Raw genomic sequence first — 24,216 nt, forward strand, 5'->3', positions numbered from 1 at the left:
ATTCATGGTGGCCAATGAGAAGTAATTAAGCTGAAGCGAGAGTAGGCCAGTCTTTCACTATGACACCCACTGACCTCAAAAAAACTAAAAAAAACTAAAAGTAGTGTGAGTGTGTGTGTGCTTACCATGTTGGAAGGCCTTGAGGGGGAACCAGAAGAGAATGACTGAGTGAAACAGGCCGTTCAGACAATGAGCCCAGAAGACCTGCAGCAGAGTGGAGGAGGGAAAAAAAAAGAGGCATGAGAAAGACGAAGGCCACCCTAACCCTGTCGGTGACCCCTGACCCTGGGCCTTTGTGCGCTCTCAGCGCTAGGCTAAGTGGAAGGTTTGTCAGGCCTCCCTGCTCAATGGCTACCCCGCTGACAGACACTTTGTATATCCTGTGAGTGTGGAGAGACCAAGAAAGAGGGAGAGGAAGGCACACCAACTATATGAGAGATGTCAGTAAGGGGTGTTTTTCCGCCATCCCTTCTTTTTCCCAGCAGTTAGTTGCCTCATCGAATTTCCCCAATCGTTCCTTTGTGAGTTACGAAAAAAACCCAAATCCTCATGGATCATTTTAGTACAAACACAGACAAGTTTAAGAAATTAAGATGTATGAGTGTGTCGCTACAGTGCATGGTTATTTGGGAGCATGGAAAAACTATCGCTTACACAGGTACGACATGAAGTCTTTGAGTGTCCGCGTCTGTATACATGGGCGTGTGGACTTTGGATGTGCCATTTAAACAAATATCCTCCTCCAAAACCACCTTGTTTTGAATTTACATTATGCAAAGACATGGCCAATCAAAACACTAATGGGCGATGTAGCATGAAACAGCAGTCGAATGAAATCAGGCACGTCACAGGTCTAGTTTCCAAACCCCGTATTTTCCCCCCCCCAGCGTTGCTCTTTTCACCTCTGCAAAGACTGAGACCGTTCACTGCCCAGAGACACAACAGATTATTACCATATTTATAAGTAAAACAGCATAATATTTGTTCTGAGAGAAAGTCAAAGGTATTAAAAGGTCAATTTCATTTTAAAATTAATTCACTAAAAATAAATAAAAACAAAATTTCTCCATATGACTTTTTTATTTTATTGTAATGAACCAAATTTGCATGGCAGTGAGGTCCAATTTATGAATTAATTAATCCTTTTAACTGGTTATTTTTAATTCAAACATAAAATGATTCACAGTTGCTAAAAAGGAATAGTTTTTTTTTAAATTGTTAACGGTATCACTTTATTTTTATGGTCCCCTTTAAACATTCTGTTGGCTATAAGTAACTTTGCAACTACATGTCAACTAACTCTCATTAGAGTATTAGTAGACTGTTAATATCTGCTAACTCTTTATTGTTATGGTCCTCCAACAGACAATCTGCTAACTTGCAAGTACATGCCAACTTCTTCTAACCCTAACCCTACAATCTACTAATACTTTAAAGTTAGTAGACATGAAGGTGCAACGTTACTTAGTCAACAGAATGTGTTAAAGGGACCATCAAAATAAAGTGAAACTGTGTCAACTTCTACACTAATGTCCCTCCAACACTATTATTTCTATGAACAAGGACTTGTAAAAAAACTCATATAATAGATTTGTGTGAGTCTATAATAGAGTCTGAAATTATTTAATCACCAACACAAATTTCATTTTTAAGTGATAAACTATCATTTTAAAATCACCGTAAAGGAGAAGTAGCATTTAATAGAATGTGTATTTTGTGTTAACAAATGTTAAATAAACAATCCTGTGGACAAATGGGAATGTTAACAAGTTACTCAAACAAATCAAATATCTCACACACTTCATTCAAAAGTTGGGGATCTATAAATCTCGTGCTCACCAAGACTGCATTTATTTGATGAAAAATACAGTAAGAAAAAAAGTAATATTGTGAAATATAATAATTCATTTAATGGCAAAGCTGAATTTTCCAGCGGCCATTACTTCAGTGTCACTAGGTGGTAACCCTAAGTCTAGCAGAAAAGTACTGATTAAAAATACCGAATTTCAAAATCTGTAAGTTAACACTCAGTTCCTTTGCGCTAACACCACTATCACAAGTTTTTCCAAAGCTAACAGTGTGTGGCGGCCATGAAATCTCTTGAGGGGGATGGGATGAAGAGAAATGAAAGAAAATGGAGAGAGTGAGAAAAAAAAAGAAATACCCTGAGATTGTCTTGTTCTGTGTTGTTTCACAGAGGCCCCGTACGACCTCTTGGCCTCCATGCCCTGACCCTCTCACCTCTGGTATCGGCAAAGCAAAACAAAGCTCAGGGCTCCGGCCCTCAGACAGTCGGGCTCATCCTACACCCGCAGAAGGGCACTTGTGGCACACCCCTCCTATTCTTTGTGAAAATCGAAACTTTAGTATGACCTTGGCAAACACCACTAATTCCATAGTAGGCAATAAACACCAAAGCACACACACACACATAAAAAAATCATGGTGCGCTAATGCGGATACATTAGCGAAATTTTCAGGCAAAAAAGGTCAACAGTGTTGTGATGTATGAAGCACAAACAAAGCGGCTTTCTATCAACACGTCCGAATTCTCATGAACAATTTGTTGCAAAAGCTGCGTGGCGAAAATCCAGTTTGCGTGGAATCCTATTGAGGATTTTGCCCACAAAAATGTGCTGTAAATGTGATCACACCTTTACATTAAAAGTGGGACTTGAGAATACTTTTGTTCTTTTGACCTAGCAACCATCCAGAACATTCAAGCAACCAAGTCATTCTAAAAAAACACTCAGAACACCTTAGCAACCACATAGCAATGCCCAAGCAAACAATCCAAAACAAAACATGGTCCAAGTACCATGGAGAACTACCTGTTCTCCCTCGCCCAGTACATTACACACACAGTCCTGCAATGAATGCTAATGAAATCAATAAACGTTCATAATCATTTGTCACAGGGTGGCCCCAAACTCCTCCGTTTCTAAGCATGTTCCTAAGAATGTAGGTGTGAATGGCCGTCTGTCCTGCCTGAAGCAAAGCGCTGTGTTCTGTGTGACAGCTTAATTGCTTAAACTAGCATGAAAGGATAAACTTTATTTTACGCCAACTATTGCCAGACGCCCTAATAAGCCTTCTCCAACTATGTTGGGCTACAAATAAAGCCAGACGGGGACAGAATGGAAGAGAGAAAGAGGCCGAAGGAGGGAGGGATGGATGGAGAATACAGTGCATTGAATGAGTGCAATACCAGACATCCTGGGGTCTACGAGGGGCTTTGCTGTTATTAGGGAGACTTTAGTAATTAAAAGTGGAAAGGGACACTGGGCAAAAACCTAAATATTTCACATCCTTTGTTCCTCCCCAAACTAATACATGATCTTCTCTCTCTGCTTCCACAGAGACTTGGGCTACGTTAACACAGCATTCACGTTCATACAGACACTATTCGAAATGCTATTGAAAGTTGCTGTGTGAACGGGACATTTCGAGACTCACACCTGCAAGTAAATGCAGTTGTCATTCCCAAAAACTGACCGTGCGAACGTAGCCTTAACTAACAAATAAAGTGTCTGTTCTGTACACAGATGACGTAGAAATCTGAAACAGGGAAGTCGCACATGTCTATGTCTAATATCTCCAATAAAGTCTACATGAACACTTCTATTTGTACATCAGATTTTTACTTAAATATATAAATAGGAAAGAGAGTTTTTGTAACAGCCATAATTGAGATCATACACGTATTGCTCTATATAGAAAAAAGCTTTGGTTCACAAATCGGGCAGCGCTATTCCACAGATGATTCCATTACGGTCCTCTAAATGACCACTAACTCTGTCTTTGCTTCTTTTTTCCAGGCACATCTCTTGGTTCTCATTATTCCATTATAGAGAAAATAAAGTAGTCTATTATATTCAATTATATAATGTATACAATTAAATTGTTTTTTAGATCAAGATCCTGTTCTGTTACTGATGATTCACTTTATTTTTCTGTTTCCAGGCTTACTTTGATTGTATATTATAGTCTTTCAAATTAAAGCTTTTTCCCCATTGAACAATTAAAGTAAGAATTATGGTGTTTGTGTTACAAATGGCCAGTAAATCTGTCTCCCGCTCTCTCTCCCTCCTGACCCCAGGGGCTGTGTTGTGTGTAATCCGTGACAGTGTGGTGGTAAATGGGTCTCCACGCCTGTGGAGCAGTGCTGAGAGGTGACACCAGCGCAGACACGCCGGGCTGGAGACCAGACAGCTTTATTAACACAGAGAGACGCAAAGCCAGCAGTCACAGACACCTAGAGAGGATGGAGATATAATTGTCCTATATAGACTTAAGGCATCTGAAAGTGAGGAAGAATGTTGAAGGATTTGCACAAAGAAAGTCTAATATAATTTTACTAGGAAACATCTACAGTAGCTTATAACATCTAAAACATTAACAAACATTGTTAATACAAATAATGCTTTACAGATCCAGTAAATGTCCATAAAAAGTAGAAATGTGATAAAACTTTGACTCTTCTATTCTCACATTGACATTTCACACATTGAGGCGGAGTTCATAATTTTGAAAGACTAAATCAGGAGTATCCTCATATGCAAACATATTAGATACTGTGGATAAAGCTTCACATTCGTACTGGCTTGAAATAGTTTATGACCATCTAAAAAGGGAGATGAACACTCAAAGACATCTCAGATAAGTAGAAAGGCTGATAGAGAGGGAGAGTTTAATGAATGCATAAACCAACATGGTCCTGCTGTTGACCTGCTGTTTTATGGTGTGGAGAGTCGTAACAGGATCTGTTTGTTCGGTGGTGTTTTTAGCCAGGGTGCCAAACTGTTCGCCAAACAGGTCAGCAAAGTGTACTACACAGCATGACCTGTCTACAGGGTCATCATCATCAATGAAAATTCACAAAATCACTAGCTTATTACTTAGACATTTATTTAGATTCATTACCTCATGCTTTATGTTTTAAGAATCTTTAATACATTACAATTATAAATATGTTTATCTGGTATTTAAATCATTCCCCAATCAATGCTCTGTTAATCTCTTCAGCACAATCACTGATGGAGATTCAGCTAAACTTAGATTTACATGGCATGCTTTTTTCGCTTGTGTATTTACCTTGGTGTTAAAGCCCATTGCATTCTGGGAGGTTTTGTAGAGTTCAGGGTATTTGAGCATGTTCTCTTTCCTGCAGGAGCGCTCGAAGATGCCAAGAGTCAGAGGAGGCAAAGCCGTAAAGATCTAATAAATACACAATCACAGAAAATGTAAGAATTTAAAAGAAATACGATGAGGTCCAAAAATCACATTAAAAATCTGGAAACTAAACAAATGAAACAATGTTTAATCACGCAAATAATATAATTTATAATGAAAATAAATTGTACTCAGTTAGAAAACTGTAAAACAGTAATTCAATAGTATTTCAGACTACTGTTTGCCCCCACCCCTGAGATGATATCCTAGGATATTAGTCAAATGTTGTCATCGAACGAATGAATGAACGAAAACCGAAAATCTAATGAATGCACGAAAAACTACTGAATGAATGAATACCGAATTAACTAATGAAAGAAAACCTACTGAATGAAAGTAAACCGAAGGAATACATGAAAACTAAATACATTAATGAACGAATGAATGAAAACCGAATGAACGAATTAAAGAAAACCGAATGGATGAATGAAAGAAAAATGAAAAATTAGAAATTAGAAAAATTCCCCCCAAAAAATAAACGCCTAAAAATTCAAAGCAGTCAAAAAGGACTATTTTCCAGTCTGAGCACCAGACATTTTCCCTTGTCAGTCTTTTTCGTTTGCTTGCTTGGTGCAGCTCAATGAGCATGCAACTTTCTGGCATTTATCATATTTGCGCTCCTCGCTCCATGTGCAAAAATGATTCTGAACGAACATCTGCCACTGTGCCTGCAGCCTGTTAGCAGATCTCCTGGATGCTTTCACTTATCTGCGGTGCTCTAACGTTTCTGCATGCAGCAGCTGTTGAAAGCGAGAGGGGTGGTATTATGGTCCAGAGAGGGTTGCGGGGTCAGCTGTAAGTGTCTCTCATTGGCCCAGCTGGAGCTGCCTGGCTGTGGTTGACATGGTCTGCTGGGCTTCTCCATTCAGGGGTGGTTTCGGCCTGTTGCATCCAACAGACCCCCTCTGACGTGATGGAATTCCTCCCCTCTCAGATAAAGAGAGAATGCACCGGGCCGAGTTGTTACGGGCCTCACAACGCCAATGATCCATTACATGGGTCTGATGGGAAGCAGTGTTCAAATTTTGTTCTTTGTTCAGGCGTAAAGAAATAATTTCTCGGGACAATCAGCGAGTCGGGGTGGCCAAGTCATTTTTCCTGCTGCGTATCTTCGATTGTTTATGCAAGATGGAAAAATGTACTCCACCCGAAGCATTTTTTTTTTTCTGAATAACTTTCCATCCTGTTGAAAACATGTTAATTAACAGGATCAATTCCTATCACTAAACCCTAAGGCAGCCCAGTTCATCGGACTCCACCCAAACGGCCATGTGTGTGTATTTAAATGTGGCTGGATTCAACCTGTTCCTTTATCATCCACCGCTGACCTGTTTAACGCAGTTCTTTCGGGCATGAGAGTCTGTTGTTGCAGCACATTCAGGACATAGTTCTGCGCACGGAGGGAATATGGACTTGACAAGCGGTCATAAATAAGAGGGAGATTTTTCAGGATGGCGCTGACATGGGCCGCAGTAAAGGAGCCGTCTGGGGTGCCGCGGCTAATGAGTTTCTTGCCTGAGCGATACAGGGGAGGCGTTTTAACACATTCCCTCTCACAGTAATGAAGAAGGGAGAGTAAATCACACACACACAGATGTGCGAACGCAAACACATGCACGCACACTCTTACCACGTTGTACAGGCCGATACACCAGCGCTCAAAGAGAATCTGACCGGAGAAGCCGTTCACAAACGCAAACCAGATCTGAAAGACAAAAATATAACACAATGGTAAATGACCCATGTCAATATTTAAAACAGGATTCACAGTTTTACTCGTAGGTAAAACACATTATAACCGAAAAAAGAAAATTACAAAAATGTTACATTAAAAAAAAAAGTATATTTAATAATAATAATATTGAATTTACAAATATATAAATATGAATACAATTGAGAAAAAAAGCATTCAAAAACAAGAAACAAAACCAGTCTTTTAGTACATGTAATGAAATGCATTGACAAAAAAGAAAAGAAAACTATATGCTTCCCAGGTTGTCCTAAAGGAAATGGTAACATATTAAAAGGGCAATGACAGAACATATGATAATCATTACTACATAAATGTGTGACTAAAAGGTAAATATATACCATCATTAATCATATATTCCCCACTTTGTGTGAGCTTAACTCTGGCTCCTAGCGGATTTTAATTTAGGTTGATCGATGGCTGTTGTTTTCTGTGGGGCCTCTCTGTGCTCGAAATTACCCAAGAGAGAGTGATCTCTCATGAAACCGGCAGTGAACTGACCCCATCAGGCCTTTCTACAGTCTCATACACTGGATCACTGCAAATGGTTTGTTCCAAGATCAGTCTTGCAGGATAAATTAAGTTTTGGGTCTCTTTTTCATATATACAGTGGGGACCAAAAGTCAGAGACCACTATTGAAAACAATACTGTTGTACATTTTTATAATATAATATTTTTTTTGTATGCAAGCAAGCAAAGAAACACAAACAAACAAATATAGACCAATACAAATAAATAAAAAATACTTTAAAAAGATAAAAAATATATTCAATACTTTGTTTTAAAATAACTTTTTGGATAAATATTTAAATAAATAAATAAACGGAATAACAAATATTACAGTATATTTTGATGAAAAGATTAATAGTCTACTATCAATAAGAACAGCTGTGAGATATGTAAAAACAGTTAAGCTCCTGCTATAGCAAACATACTGCTACGGTATTCAAAACATCTAAACATAGAGAAGCTCCACTATCTTGTCATGCGAAGCCACAACCCAGACTTAACACATCATTACTCAGCGGACAGCCCTGGGCGTTAGTGCCGGAGGTGTGTGTGTGAGAGAGAGAGAGAGAGAGAGAGAGAGAGACTTCAACAGATCCCATGACTTCAGCCAGAGGGGATCAGAATGGCTCGTACCAGCTTTCCCACCCAGTGTCTCATAGCAGAAACAACTGATCACAGATCAGACTTTCTATCACACAACACAAATTTAAAACTGTACAAAAAACAGTGCAAAAGGACTAGATTTAACAATTTAAAAAAAGGAAAGATGTGAGTTATTCAGTTTAAGGGTGGACAAGGGAGAAGACCACAAATGAAAAGGAGAAGAGAGAAAAAACGTATATCTAAACCATATGCCATGGAGATGGAGTTCATCACTTAATACCTCTATCAGTTCAACTTGTCTGGCACATAACTCTGTCATAGTCATCTAGAAACTGGAGAATGTGATAATATCACACGGCAGCTGTTATAAAGACAGCAATTTAGAGTGGATAAAAGCAGTCATAATCAAAAATCCAGTGTCAGAATGGAAAAATGAAGACAAATCAGATATGGCAGAACAAAGGGTCATTGGACATACAATTTTAATAAGACAGTTCTCCAAAAATTTAAATTCTTTAATTTAATCACCAAAAGTTTGGGGGCAGTACATTCTTTTAATGTTTCATAAAACAAGTCTCTTATGCTTCCCAAAGCGGTATTTAATTGATCAAAAATAGACTGCAAGTATTCTGAAATATTAGTACAATTTAAAATTAGTACATCATTTTAATATAGTTAAAAGGTAATTAATTTCTGTGATGGCAAAGCTGAATTTTCAGCATCATTACTCCAGTCTTCAGTGTCGCATGATCCTTCAGAAATTATTCTAATATGCTGATTTGATGCTAAAAAAAAGTTGAAAACAGTTGTGCTGCTTTATATTTTAGTGGAAACCAAACATGATTATTTTTCAGGATTCTTTCATGAATACAAAGTAGTGATGAGTGATGATACGGTACTTGAGTCAAAGCCCAGATCTTGAGCAGCACCGCAGCACTTTTGCTTTCTGCTGTATTTTGGACCACATTTATTGTGGAAATATCTGTGTGGATGTGTGTGAGAGGCTCGACTGTTGAGCAGACCCCAGGATTACTGCGCAGTGCCATGGGCAGGCGGACATTTCCTCGCTTGATTTAACTCCATTATGAAAGCGTGAATTGCTACAAATTTTGGGGGGCTTTGACAGGACCCCCTCCGACTGCAGCTCCCGCCGGTCCTCACACACACACAGCCCCTCATTTAATAGAGCGAGCCAATGCGTGAAAATGTTCCCAAAACAAATGTCTGTCACCCCTCCCCTCAGGCCGCTTCGCAGAGAAAGAGAGAGAGGAAGAGAGGAGGATTGGCCGCACTCCCCCGATCCAACTCCCATTTTCCTTTCCATCAGGTGCATTCTACCGTGATATTGTTTTTAAAAGAGATTTTCTGCTTCTGAAAACCTTTTGCACACAGCAACATGAATAAATTACCAATGTCACATCACACATTACGTTGTTTTCGTCCTCACAAGCAAATTCTGGACTTGAGAAATCCCTCACATACACAATTTGATCAAAGGCCACACGAAACACCACATAGTAGTGGCCAACAGCATGCTGGTAGTCAAACAGGTGGGTCAGAGAGCTGAATTAATGAGAGTCTGCTTCATTGAGGGGCTACGGGCTGCAGGATATTGTTGTGCTAAGTCAAAATAAAGCCTCTATTCATGAGCAGCAGTACATGCATATGAGAGAGCGTTTTGGCCTGGTCCTCTGGGTCCTGCGAGTGCCCCTCTCTCCAGCTTCCTTCAATGAGACAGATTCATTGATTTGCTCATTAGGGAGCGAGGACATAGTGTGGAGGGCTCTCTCTTTCTTCTCCTCCTCTGGCTCATTCAGAGTGGTTTGGCGTGGAGGTGTGACTGCCCTCTACCCTCCGCTGCACAATCTGAAAAAGCGAGATGTGTGTGTGTGTGAGAGAGAACGAGATCGTGTTTGTCCCCATGAGACTTGTCCAGAGGGGCTCTTGTCGTATTTTTCAGGGAATTTTTAAATCAGTGATTCCACCCGCGTCCTCTGTACAAGGTTGGGCAGGAAGGACCCGAAGGAAAAGAGAATAAGAGAAAGACAGCACCTCTTTGCTCCTTTACCATGTCTCTACTTGAAAATCCAGCTAAAACTAGCTTAGCTGTGCTCTCGAACATGGCAGCTGGTCCAGCTGGTGCGAAGCTGGCAGACCTTAGACCAGCAATAAACAAGCTACTGCATTGTAAAAATCCCAGCTTGACCACTTTAAACTGGTATTAGCTCATTTTTTTCCAGTGGGATGCTTATTCAAGATAGCCTGGTATCTCACACAGGTCCCCACTAGCTGGTATCCCATCAGGCTAGAGACCATAAACACCCAACTATTCAAAACAAAGCTTCATAAAATATAAAAGGCAGCTACATATTTTCAAGCAGAAAAACACAATTTATACTGTGCAAGAGAAATATAAAAAAGGGATATTATAAAAAGACAACTAAATCAAATAAATATTTCCAAGAAATTAGGTTACACTTTAAATAAGGTGAGATAGTTATACTTACTCAAATACTGAGTAATATTAATTAACTACTTAGTATAGTATATAGTGCTTAGTATAGTTACGTTTATGGTTAGTTACTTGTAATTGTGCATAATTTACTGTTATAGTATAGTAAGTACATGTAGTAACGTGCAACTACGTCATCTTAACATAAGAGGTTGCACTTTCAATGTACTTAAAAGTGTACTCTCCCACGAAAATACTGAGTAGTCTAAGGAACTACATGGGTTAAATTAAGGTTTAGGGGTAGGTTCAGGGTTAGTATCTAGTTATTACCCAGTTGGTGTCATTACCACAATAAGTACATAGTATGTTCATACGAAACAGGACTGTAAAATAAAGTGCTACCAAATAAAGTGTTACCAGATTTTGTTGCCATTGTTCTAAAGCAAATAGATAAATACAAATTTGGAAAACACTTACTTTATATTTACTTCAAGACAGAGATATTTGTTCTTGGTTTAAAAAAAAAGATAGCTGTAATTACAATAAAATAAATCAATAAATTCATGATTTCTGTCTTGTAAAAGTCTGTTAAAAGCAGAATGAAATAGCAATGTCAAATTCACTGAATGTGAAAAAAAGCACCAGAGAAACAAGAGCACAAGAATCTTTAGAATTTTTGTGTTTGAACTTCCGTTTTTGCGGTAGCTCTGTATATTTCTATGGCATCGCTGTTGAGTAATTAGCTGGTGAAGTAGATTTACTTGTAGAGCTAACGAAAGTCATCATTGGCATTGTAATGTTTGAAGCGGATGTCATAACAAATGTCAGTAGATGGGGAAGATTTTTAAGCTGTTCATTCATAAATCCACAAGATCTTACCTTCATGCTGTGGAAATACAAACCGGAAGACGGAACACAACGAGCGCAGCACTGAAAAGGGGCGGGGCTACATAAGGTCTATACATTTTGTGCAATTTTTCATGTACCACTCAAAAGCTCTCCAACCATTAAAGCTGTTCTTTTGAACTTTCTATTCAAAGAATCCTGAAAAAAGTATCACGTTTTCCACAAAAATATTAAGCAGAACAACTGTTTTCAACACTAATAAGAACACCAAATCAGCATATTAGAATTATTTCAAAAGGATCATGTAAAACTGAAATGTGGAGTAATAACTGCTGAAAACACTAGCCCCAAACTTTTGAACAGTAGTATAAAACCCAAAAAATCTCTAGAAAACCTAAGAAAATGCGGGTAAGACAATAAAGAAGGCCAATTGAATTGCAAGTGTGAGTGACAGAAGAATTGAAAGAACCAGTTGGGTGTTTTATATTGATGGCACCAGTGAGACTGCCTCCTCTCAGGCCTGCAGTCTTTCTCTAAGCCCGCTGCTCTGCCTGAATGAGGCTCTTGTAATTACCTCAGAAATGCTACTTGTCCGTCAGCCCTGCTGGTGCCTGCTGAAGAGCTGTCAATCAAGCTCTCAAGAGCCCAGCAGGATAATGACAGCAAGCAGAGCAATTTGGGTGTAAGAGAGGCTTTTTGCATGTCTCAAAGCGGCTAATCCAACTAAGTTTCTGAAATATTTTTCCCCCCCTGTTAATTTTTGCTCATGTTGAAAGAATGCAAGACCACAAACCAGGGACTAAACAAACCAGCATGACAAATGTTTAAGTTAACCCAAACTTACAGTATTTGTCTGACAATGTAAGGAAGATCATGTGCCATGGTGTGGTTACATCTGGAACAATACAAACCATTCTAGAACTCCGTTCCAAAACCTAGTGAGTTGCGTGCAGTCTACAGCCTACATAGACAGCTCCCTTCTTAGAGAGAATACTAACTGAAATGAAACCAAGAAACTGATTTGAACTGTCTGAACACTATTCATAAGCAGCAACTCTGCACACCACCCAGATACCTCAAAAGTTTGGGGATGAGAAAAAAAAGCTCATCAACAGTGAATCTATTTGATAAAAAATACAGTAAAAACAGTACTATTGAGATAAATGCAGTCTTCAGTGTCACATGATACTCCCTAAGTCCAAAGGGAGATATTTTATTTAACAGAATCCCCTTTTCAAGAACTACAACAAACGGCTTGTTTCGACTACAACATGATTTTTGAACGGATCTTATGAAGTCATAATGGTACTCATTTAAATAATCTCCGCCCAAGGAATACGTAAAAAAGGGGGACGCCTGGTTGAGCTGCATTACAGAAGACAGATGCGACGTCATAGAGACGTTTTCCCCCTAATGTTTCCAAAACTAATTTGTTTGACCTTCCTAAGGCTGATGAACTTAGAGTGGTTAATTTATTTTAAACATTGTTCCTGAACATTATAACTCCAACGTTTATCTGTGCGCTGCACATTTTATGGAAAACAGCTTGTTTTCTGTTGCTTTTGTAAGCTCTCGCTTTTGTAAGACGGTTCACCGCTCCTTAGGAAAATTAACCATGGTTTTGTGATCGATTACTGTTTGTATTACCTAGTTTTCCAACAAATATCACCATTAAATGGTCGGTGAAATCCGTGCTTGCAAAGTCTGTGCATGAAATCCGTTCTGCACGACAAGGTCAGAATCAGGCTCGAATTGGTTTGAAATAACCTTAATATTTACACTAGAAAAGAACTCACAGTTATGGAGGGGCGGGACACTTCCCAAACACGCGCTAAGCGGTGACAATCATAACACACTTGGCCAGCTAACCAATCACGGCACATTTCGTATTTCGGAAGGAGGGGCTTCATCGAAATCGGCGTGTGGAAAATAATGTGTTTTTTGAACAATCAAGCATGAAAACATATTCTAGTTCACCCCAAAAACTAAATCAAGACTTAATAAAAGGGCATAATAGGACCCCTTTAAGAAATTTCTGGTTACATTTTGAAATCGATTCTGTGCCAGAAATGCAGCTATGATACCTTGAAATGACGTCTTGGTTTGTTTTGAATTCAGCAGGTAAGACAACCCTTGATAAAAGTACTATAGCATATAGGACTTCAACACTGGATGGTTAAAAGAAATCTAAGATGTGCACATATAACCACACGTTGAGAAGGCTAAAATGGCCACTAACATCCTTATTTCACTTTCTTAAGGTTAAAATCTGGAAAAATTAGATGAAGAAAAGTCTTCACGGACTAAAATGTAAACCTATTAGGCTGACAAATGTATCCCTTTAACCGAGCCTTGGGAAGCAAGTGTCTTGAATGTCAGGACCTTACAAAACAGAGGTGTTTTTGGTGTGAGGCAAGGAAACAGTAAAGCTTTGGCCTATTATATTCGAAAAGCCCCTTATGGAGAGGGGGAGTGCATTTTCTGCTCATAACAAAAGATGGGTTGAGGAGGAGATACATTCACCTCCAGGAGCTGGGGTGCGCTGGGTGCTTTTCAGTTCTCTATGAGATTCAAAAGCAGAGCTTAAAGAGAAAAGGACAATAAGGAAAAGTGGCTAGAAGTATTCGGAGGGTGTGTTCGGGTAAGGCCATTTACTGGACGTAGCTGTTCCTGTGCCACTTCTTATGCAAATGAAGAAAAAAAAAGAGAAGGAAAGAGATGCTTGTTTCTTGATTGATGAGCAAGTGTGAAATGCGATCACAGTCAGAAATGTTTGTGTTCAAGGGGAACTTTCATTGTGGAACAAAATACACCAACCTCTCGGCAAAACCCCAAAGAAAAGTACATGAAAGCCACCCTGCACGAATTGTACCAAAAATGTTTCAAATATCATATTCATTGAGCGATAATTGCTAACAGCTACAGGGCTCCGAGATTCTCACGGATTTTAATCCACTGAATTTTAAAATAAAGGAAAAAAGCATCATGACTTCACTACGTTTATGAACAAAGACCACAGCAGCGTCCCACATCTAAGCAGCACAGAAGCGTGTAAACAGGAAAAAGCCTGTATCATTCAGTGAGGGCAGAAGAAAACAATGGTCATCTGAAGTCCTGATTCATCTCCTCATTCTTGTTCTCACAATCTACAGCAGCATTGGATGCCAACAGAGAGAAATCTAAGGGGCTTTTTCAGAAATTTACCACAGCACATAAAACAAAATCAAGATGAAGGGAAAAGGGTCCATGGGTCAAATGGCACGCAAGAGCAAAAGGGCCGAGGGGGAAAAAGATGGATTTTTGAAGTGCTCATGTTTCTGCTGGGATTGTAGCTCATGAATACTGGTGTTGGTATGTTTCAGATCTTAGTGAGTTGCTTACAGAGGGAAAATTTTATGCAAGAATGATAAAATACATGGATAAAGCATCAACTGCACAGCTAATGTGAATGCTTTACTCTTTACTTGGTAGCATTAGAGATTAAAAGGTGTCTTGTATTTGTCCAGAAGTGAAGAGAACATTTTTATTGCTCAGCAAGTTTATTCAAGCCCAAATCATATTGTAATTATGATTTTTCAAACTCATAAGCCAACACCACCTAGGAAAATGCGACATACGATGTTTACATCTGGTCACATACTTTATATTTTGCCTGCTAGCATGACCAAAGGTCCATTTAATGCATTTCAGAGACCTTTGACATTAAATAAAGAGACTTAAATGGTCTAATGTTGCTTCCAGACCGTTAGTCTACTATTAACTCTTCTTTCACCTCGAGGAAACCTAAAGCTTGTCCTCAAGATGTAATGTCTCCTAAAACAAGTGTGTTATAGATCAAAACAGCCAAACGCCCCTCATGATAAAGCTGGTGCTGATAGCAGCCCTTTAACTTGTCAGTTCAGGTCTCTGAACCGGCTATCAGCACCAGGCCTGGAAACTGTCAAATACCATCACAGATGGATGGCCTGTGGGCTTCACGTCGACAGACCCCGCATTCCTACAGCAGGACGGAGACTCTCCACTACCGACATGCATGCAATGTCAGTTAATTTCATCAAAGAGTGGTCATTCAATCTCCTTGAAATAGGCATCACTGGTTAATGCAATAACAGGCATGGTGCTTAGTCATCCATTTTATATGTTGCATGAGTTTGAAACAACATGAGTGAAGTAGACAGTTTTCATTTTTAGGTGAAAATCAACTTAATTTCATATTGAGTGCACAGACTTTCTTACCTCAATAATGTACAGTACAATGTTCTTGTAAAAGCAATACAGGATGCACTTGGCAACGCGGTTGTAATTCCAAGCACCGTGAACCAGCAGAAGATTCTTCAAGTACTTGAACTGTGAGAGAGAAGGGAGGACAGAGATAAGTTCATTAAGGCCTATCGTTTACACAAGATCTGTAGTTCCCCAGCCAACACAGAAAGTGCTTTTGGATTCAAAAATAAAGAGACAATCTTATCCATGCCGGGCAACAGGAAGCCTGGAGTTCAGGGACCAGACCAACACTCTCACCCATATTCCAGCAACAATCTGTCTTGTAACTTTGTTAGTTGTTGAAAAGCAGAGGAATAGAGAAAAGCTTTTGCAGCTTTATAAAGAAAATAAAGTGATTTTTGGGTTACTACTACACTAAGTATTTTTTTTTTTAAATCTGCCTTATATTGTAAAAAGTTTATTAGGTAGACCAGCTGGTCAATGAAAATTATTATAAATCTCCTCGTCATGAAATCTAAGAAACAAAATTTATATTTAAATGGTACGTAATCTAATCAGAACGGAACAACACCCACACTGTAGATACAAACTACTTAAATCATCTGGATTCTGTCAGATTTACTGAATATAAAGTGCTGTTTGTGTTGCTGTCACAGTGTTTAACTTTCACCAAGCCAGAAAGATGTCTTTTTTCAAACAGTAAATGAGTAATTCACTCCAGTTTATAATGTTGCTTCATAAATGCTTATATTACAAAAGATTGTGTTGATAAATATATTTACAGAGCATTTCTGCTGAGTTTAGCACGCCACATGCCAAAAGCAGGCTTAGCACCAAAACGCCACTTTTGCTTCACAGCACAATTCTGCTTAGGTGGAGAGAGCGAATTTGGAGAAAATTCATAAAATCGTCAAAATCTAAACAGAGATGTGCTTTGCTCACTAAATAAGCCCCTCTAATGCTGATAAAGATGTTTACATGTAGAGAAAAATCAGGATATTGGGGATAAATCTATACAAATTGTTTTCAGTTTATGAAATCGAACCAATAAAAGAACACAACTGACATGTTATCAGTTGCAAAGTGTAACGGATGTTAGTTTGTGGATGTTAAACACACTCACTATAATCTATCGCAGACATAAATGCGAAATGCAAACAGCTGAACTTGTACAGGTGCTCAAGATTACTGGCTTACTGGACCCTCCATGACAGTGTAAACAAGTAATGTGTTGCATGTAAACATGATCAAAGGCGCTATTCAATGATCTAGGGATGCCATGTTATATTTCCTCAAGAGCACCCTGAATGTGACCATGCTATAAACATAATTCCTGTAAAACAAACAGCTGGGTCACTCATATGAAGGCAGAAACAGCAGGGTGGAATGTAAGGGGTATGGAGGGCCTTTGAGGGGGACAGGGGGTGTTTGACCTCTGGATGTGAGGAGAGCGAGTTGATGACAGACAGACTACAGTGGAGTCTTAAATTCTGCTGATCTTTAGAGGGCCTGATGTGGGGTTGAAGCACAGGATAAAGAACTGCAGTGTTCCTGCATACTGATTTATCCATCACATAAACAATATAATCACATCTTCAAAGCACACCCCAAACAAAAATAAAGACACACTGTTCAACATAAATTACTGTAATACAGCAGTGATGGTGCAGCACCAGTAGTCTGTGAAAGAGCTCCGTTCTGAGATTACATACATCCATCCTTGAAATAACATCACAACAATTATTTTTCTATCAAGAGGTGCATTAATTTTTGGTCAAGATCTTGTATTGACAATGCAAAGTCAAGCACTCTGTAAAGTCTACTCCAGCACATCCCAAAGACATTCAATGAATGTAAGGTCTGGACTCAGAGGTGCCAATTCATGTGTAATTTTCTTTCTTCATGCTCCCTCCCAACCAATTCTTTCACAATTTGAGCCTGATGAATCTTGACATTGTCATCCTGGAATATGGCCATGATGTGTATTTCTACATGGTTGTTTAAGAACTGAAAAGCTACACACACACCATCAATTAGGATTAAAAAGAACTGTTGCCAAACATATAACATGCTAGAAACACAATAATCACTGCAATAATGATCCAATCATAGATTCTTAAGCATTTGCTATTTAAATCCATACAGCGAAAACAATGTGTATGTTTAAGATCTTCATCTAATTTAACAATTGATGAGAAGCAACATTGTGAAAAGCCTTGAAGGTGATGCATGCATACTAGCTGACAGTAGTGTACATAAAAGTTTGACGTCTGATCCAGCACATCACAAACGAGCCATTTTGCTGGAAGGCAGTTCAGGTGACTTTCTATGAACCTACCCGCATTCCCCACCACCTCCACCCGCCTCTACCTACAATATGACGAGGGCACTTAAGAAAAGACAAGATGCTTTCTTGAGTAATCCGATGCATGAGGCCAGTGAATGGACGGCTCGGGGCAGTATAGAAAAACAAGTGTGAGGAGGGATGTTTCCACGAACTGCACAAAACAATGTGAAACAAGGGAAAGAGATAGAGAGCGATGTTGACAGCGATCCGTGACACTTGAGCTCTTCTTTTGCTAAATGCACAATGAAGATTACGCTGTATCAAAATCTGTGAATTACAAAACATCTTTTAATTAAGTTTACATAAGAAGGACAGGTCTCGTTTCGCCGTTAGCAGGGGTTTGAGTAAGAGAACACCCCAGCTATGTAAACCGACCTGACCGACCTGTTTTGGTCTCTCATACTGCAGAATCTATGAGCCACAGGTTTTAACTTTTCAACCTAGATTCATAATCTAGAACCAGATTAATTTTCTGGGAGACGCATAGTAGTGACATGAGACAGAAGTGTTAGTTTACATAGGGAACAGATACTTGCTTCAGTTTTAGAAGAATTTATATATTTATATATATATATATATATATATATATATATATATATACACACACAAACATTTTTTATTTTATTTTCATAACAATTTGTAATTTCTCAGTCATTTAAATGTCATTGTCATTTTTCTTATTCTTTCTTTACATGCAGGCATGTGTAATTTGATGGTTTCTCACCTGTGCAATAGAGTAGTCTGATGAGTTGGCAGCCTGTAGTCCTTCATTTCCAGAGATGCCAACACCCACATGGGCGGTCTGGATCATGCCCACATCATTGGCTCCATCGCCAATGGCCAGAGTGATCACTTTCACCTGTTTCTTCACCATCTCAACCACCTCAGACTTCTGCAGAGGCGAAACCCTGCAAAAAAAATAAAAATTAAAAAAATAAAAATTGCGTGATCTTTGCTCTGATGTTAAAACATTTGTTTTAACATTTCTCTATGGCTGAAATTGACATTTGATATCTTTTCACAAGGAAATAAATTAGGGATTTACAGCATAATTGTGTATTTGCAATGGTCCCTTTAAAGAGGGATCTGAAGCAATTTCTCTTGTTGACAATTATTAGTGCTGACAACCATTTGATTTCTTAGCCGTGTGTTGTGACCTCAACAGCTGTTGTCACATCTCAACTTCATATGATGAATTTGTGTCTTCAAAAAGAGAGGTTAAAAGAGGACTGTAAACTCTCACACTGAAATTCACTGCTCAAATAGTAAATTAGCACCTAAAATGATAGCTTCTGGTTTACCATTTAGAAACTTTACCACCGTTGTCTTTCGAAAGAAAAATGCAACCCTTTTTTAGTCTTTAAAAAAAGAAAGAAAATTGTTTTCTATTTGAATACATATTTGAAAATGTATTCCAGTGATAGCAAAGCCAAATCAGTCTTCAGTGTCACATGATCATTCAGAAATCATTCTAAAATACTTATTTGCTGCTCAAGAAACATTTCTTAAAAATGAAAAAAATTATTTTTGTGGAAACCATGATACATTTTCAGAATGTTTAGGATTCTTTGATGAATAGAAAGTTCAAAAGAACAGAATTCATTAGAAATAGAATTTTTTTGTAAAAGTCTTTACTTACACTTTCAATCAATTGAATGGATCTTGCGGAATAAAAGTTTTTATTTCTTTAAAATAATTGGAGTGTGTGTCCTATTAATTCTTAAAATATCACTCTGATTCACTAATTAGTAATTTGATCATTTTTTAGGGGGGACTGAATTAAAGGAACAAGTGACTCACAAATTGAACATTTCTATAGACGGCAAGCAAGTTCTGCACATATTTCCAGCTGTTTAAATATTTTAGAGAAACCAGAAAACTTGAAAAATGTCTATTTACTATAGAACGTTCCAGGACTTTTCCAGGACTTACTCATTTCCCAAGCCTGGAAAACACAAGTTGGATATTCCCAGGTTTTCCTGAGTGTGAGAAAACTGACTATAATATTTAGAAACAGATGAATCCACACCTTAAAGATGCCCAAACCAGGCAAATCTGCCATTCAGCTGATGGTCGACATGAGCCCAGAATCCCTGACCTTTAAAAAACATATACAAACGCTAGCAGCGCATTACAGTACTGCATCATCCATGTCAGCAAATGAAATTAAGGTCTCGCTTTTGGCTAGAAAAGCTCCTCAGGGGTTTTACCCTGGCTCAACATTCACAGGTCATCCTATAAGCAATGAACGTAGAGTGATGTAAGACTCTCCAGTGAACCGGAGATTGCTGCCGATATAGCAGGAGACCTCTAGAGTCAGTTTAACGTTCATTCATCTACAGGCACAAATCTGGTCTCCTCTGGACACCGTGTGGCTGTCCGTGTGTGTGTGTGTGTGTAGTGAGCAAAAGCAGAGTGGATAGATTACATCACGCATTGCATAATGGCTGTGACACCTGTGGTGTGCGTTGTTTCTGGAAATTGACACTGATTTTTGGCAGATCCTTGTCACGCTCAATTGGTTCCTCATATTTTTCTTTCTCTGTGTAGCGTTTTTTTGGAATGGTTCATTCTAGTCTGCTAACACACAGATTAACTTTGTAGTCAGAATGTCTGTCAGATATTCACAATCTACTATTATAAAAAATAACACTCATTAGTAAATTGCTGCTTTGAGAGCTAGTATAATTATGTTTATTGGGAAGGTTGTGACCTAAAGGGAAGGTAATTTGTTCCTTAAACAGCGCAGCGGCAATTCCCTATAATTGTCTGCCAGTCACTTGATGTTTTTGTAAGTGTAGAAAAATGGCCAGTGATGCCGTCAGTTCCCTGGAGGACAAAAAGGGTTATTAACCTACAAAGATATTTACACCCACCTGTGAAATAGTAAAAATTTAAGCAGAGCATGACAGTACAACTTCCTGTGTATTTTGGTTCAACAATGGAAACATTTAAAATAATCTGATCACAGAGAAAATTTGTAATAACTGGACTCTTTCATTATAAAACTACATACATACATACATACATATGAAAACCGAAGGCCTTTTTTCCACATTTGTTTCCTCTACTTGGACTGGAATCTTGGATTTGTAGCAATAGTTAAACTGAAAAATGTTTTCAAACTTTCTGATGTCAAGGACAATCAAATACAAATGATGCCCTTGTGATGGACCTCCTTCATAAAATAGAAAGGGAGCTTGGCATATTCATGCAGCGAGAGCCATTCAGATTGTGTGTGAAAAACATTAAGCATTATATATTAAATATACTTTTTAAATATACTATCACTTTCGTGTCCAAAATTAAATTATTAACTTTTATTTGTCACCGTACTTAAGCCAAAAGAACCTGAAATATTATCTGGATACTATTTACGTTCAAGTACCCACTTAAGTTCTATGTTTTTTATGCCCAATATTAAAATATAAAAGAAATATCTCAGTTCAAATGCAGTTGTATTATTTGTATAGCACTTCTCTCATATTTTTCATGGACCCCCATTTGGCCCCCATTTTGAAAACCCCTGGCTCAATGGATCTTTAATATTTGTTGTAATACTCTGTAAGTGAGCGTTTGTTACTGTTAGTAAGTTATTGCTTCTGATTTTCAACTAATTATCCAGGTACAGTTACATACCTGCAGCATATCACAGCCTTGCAGGAAAGAGCCAAATCCAGGAAATACTGGCGTGCCCCAAAAGTGAGGGCGTACTTCAGCGTCTTCCCATCTATGATGAGAGCGAAGTCGTTTTCCTTGTGCAGAGCATCTCCCAGAATGCCGCAGTGATGGCTAAGGGTCTCCCTGGTACCCTGCACACAAACATGAACAGAATAACGTATAATATTGATAAACATTTCATGCGAAATGACACTATTACGATTGTATAACTGACTAAATCAGCCGGAATGTAAATATTCCCCTGAAACCCGTGCAACTCAAAAGAATGAATTCATTATGATAGGGATTTGTAATGCAATAAATCATAAAACTGCTCAGAGATGTCTGATGAGAAACCACACATGAACACTGGGATAATTTCCCCCTTTTCTTTTTCGACGCCAAGGTCATCAATCCCAATAATAACATGGGATTTTGCAAGCAGAGTACCAGACACTTTTGCACATGGGGTTTACGTCTGTTTATTGTCAATGCACAGGGCATCAAAGTGAGAACGCACATACGGCACGCTTCATTACGGAGAGAGTAAAGCCAAAGCTGGGTGTGATGGTTCGTTTGTTAGAACAAGGCCTTTCAATGGCCATGACCAGGAAACACAACAGCATGGGAATTTACCCTGAGCACTAGCAAAGCTGCAGACCTCCCTCTTCTCGCGCTCTCGTTTCGTTAAAGCAATCGAAGAGAGCATACGTCTGGGTTTAGGGGTTATTTTAAAGGAATGTTCTGTCCCAGCTGCATGGGCTCAAATCGGGAGCCAGGAATATTTCTGTGTGTTGATTAAACCTGGAAGATCTTAATGAACACTGACTGGGCCAAAGAAAAATTGGGATCTTTGACTTGACCTGACTGTTGTTTTATACAAAGTTTTAATGGCGAAAATGGTACTTTCAGCAGAAAATATACCTCGTAGTAAGAAGCTGTTATTGTAAGGATTCGGGACGTGTGGGAGGACGCCTCTTTGTTTGGATTATGAATGCTGCTGTACTTCATATAAATTTCCCATAAAATCACACATCCACTGCCTCTCATGTGCTGGAACGATAGGGCACTCATAAAATGATCCAAATTCCGGGAGTAGAGGGAACATTTCACACCGTATCTGGACACAACTACCAAAAAAATAGGTTTCCCCTATATTACCTATCAGCAGATCTGACACAGTGTCTACACCTGACGCGACAAAGCGACTTTTGCAAAAGCATTTGTTCTTCGCACTTGAAGTACATCAAAAATAGAACGGAGCATCAACATCTTGCTTCTGTTGCGTCACTCGCTTCTGGTGTAGACACGGTGTATGAGTGAATGTGAATCATTACAACAGAAATGTAGTCTTTCCTCAGGGAGGCTGGTCCTCACAGCTTTAAATCCCTGAGCATTGTGGGTAAACAAACTTGTGCATGTCTCTATCTGCAGCTCCTGTTTAACAGCTGACTAACATGTTTCTGGCTTCACATTCCAACTCAGTGAAGACCATGACACAAACAAGCCCTTCTGTATCCAAGAGATAAAATAACAACTAATAATAGCAGGTTTATGCAGAGCAGACAGGAGCGAAAGCTGAACAATTCAAAAGTATTTAAATGTCTCACAAATAGCCCAGGATGTCAGAGTGTTTCTCTTTTAGTCTCGTAGTGGAGAAAAAGTCTGAAGAGAATCGAAACAAGCGAGTTAAAGTTAGGCTAGGTTTAGAAAATATCAACAGTTTAACTATCTAAATAACATCACATTTGGCTTAATGACACAGACATTTGAAGTTAACGTCAATGTCCCTCAAATGTGAATTGAAATGTGAATTGAAATTGAATTGAATATATATTCATATACCCACGCATGCACACACATTTTATTTATATATATATATATATATATATATATATATATATATATATACACACACACACACACATATAAATGCAGAAATTAATGTTATTTTTGATAGAAGTGTTATTTTAAAAAGTTATTAATTATTATTATTAAAACACTAAAAACTGCAATGGTGAAAGATGGAGATATACTGCTGCTTTTAAATAAATACTAAATAAACAACTGTTTTTGACAAAGATCTAAGCCTTAAATTAGGCAGAAACTAAATACCAAAGTTAAATACCCACTATTGGATGATACATGATAAATGACAAAATAAAGCAAAACAAGACAAAACAAACCCCCAAAAGACAAAAAAAACAGGAATCAAACCAAGACAAGAACTGTGAGAGAATGTCTCCTGCCCTTTCCAGGGTCCGGTTGGGTTTTTAGCACGTCCAGGGAGATCCCATTATAGTTGTCTAAACAGTACTATGTTCAATGCTGATGATCACCTGAATGTGTGTGTGTGTTGAGGAGGGCAGATGCCTAAGGGTAGTGAGATTACACCTCGGGGACCAATCAACATTCCCCTGGCATAACAAGACTCTGAAACCCAAGCTCAAAGGAAATATTTAGAGAGAGAAGCCAAGGGTTTAAAGAGAGAGAAGCCTCAGGTTTCAGAGAACGAGAGAGAAGTGCAGCTGTAAGAGCTTCTCTAATATGTGGCCTCCATTCCGTAGGTGTCCTCGTGTGTGTATATATAT

At 38.6% G+C, this 24,216-nt stretch overlaps 1 protein-coding gene across 5 annotated transcripts in view; it reads right to left on the reverse strand.

Moving 5' to 3' along the window:
* The window catches only part of atp8a1 (ATPase phospholipid transporting 8A1), a 147,987-nt gene that overhangs the window by 19,066 nt on the left and 104,705 nt on the right, over nt 1-24,216 (reverse strand). For all 5 annotated transcript variants that reach the window (XM_056257316.1, XM_056257313.1, XM_056257317.1 and 2 more), the window contains 6 exons: nt 21,605-21,777; nt 18,690-18,873; nt 15,631-15,741; nt 6,863-6,937; nt 5,095-5,217; nt 126-204 (listed from right to left, as the gene is read on the reverse strand). In XM_056257316.1, the coding sequence (XP_056113291.1) occupies nt 126-204; nt 5,095-5,217; nt 6,863-6,937; nt 15,631-15,741; nt 18,690-18,873; nt 21,605-21,777 (745 nt within the window). The remainder of the gene's footprint in view (nt 1-125; nt 205-5,094; nt 5,218-6,862; nt 6,938-15,630; nt 15,742-18,689; nt 18,874-21,604; nt 21,778-24,216) is intronic.

Source organism: Rhinichthys klamathensis, unplaced genomic scaffold, assembly GCF_029890125.1.
Source record: "Rhinichthys klamathensis goyatoka isolate OS25496 unplaced genomic scaffold, OSU_Roscu_1.1 h1tg000136l_1, whole genome shotgun sequence".
Taxonomy (NCBI): Eukaryota; Metazoa; Chordata; class Actinopteri; order Cypriniformes; family Leuciscidae; genus Rhinichthys; species Rhinichthys klamathensis.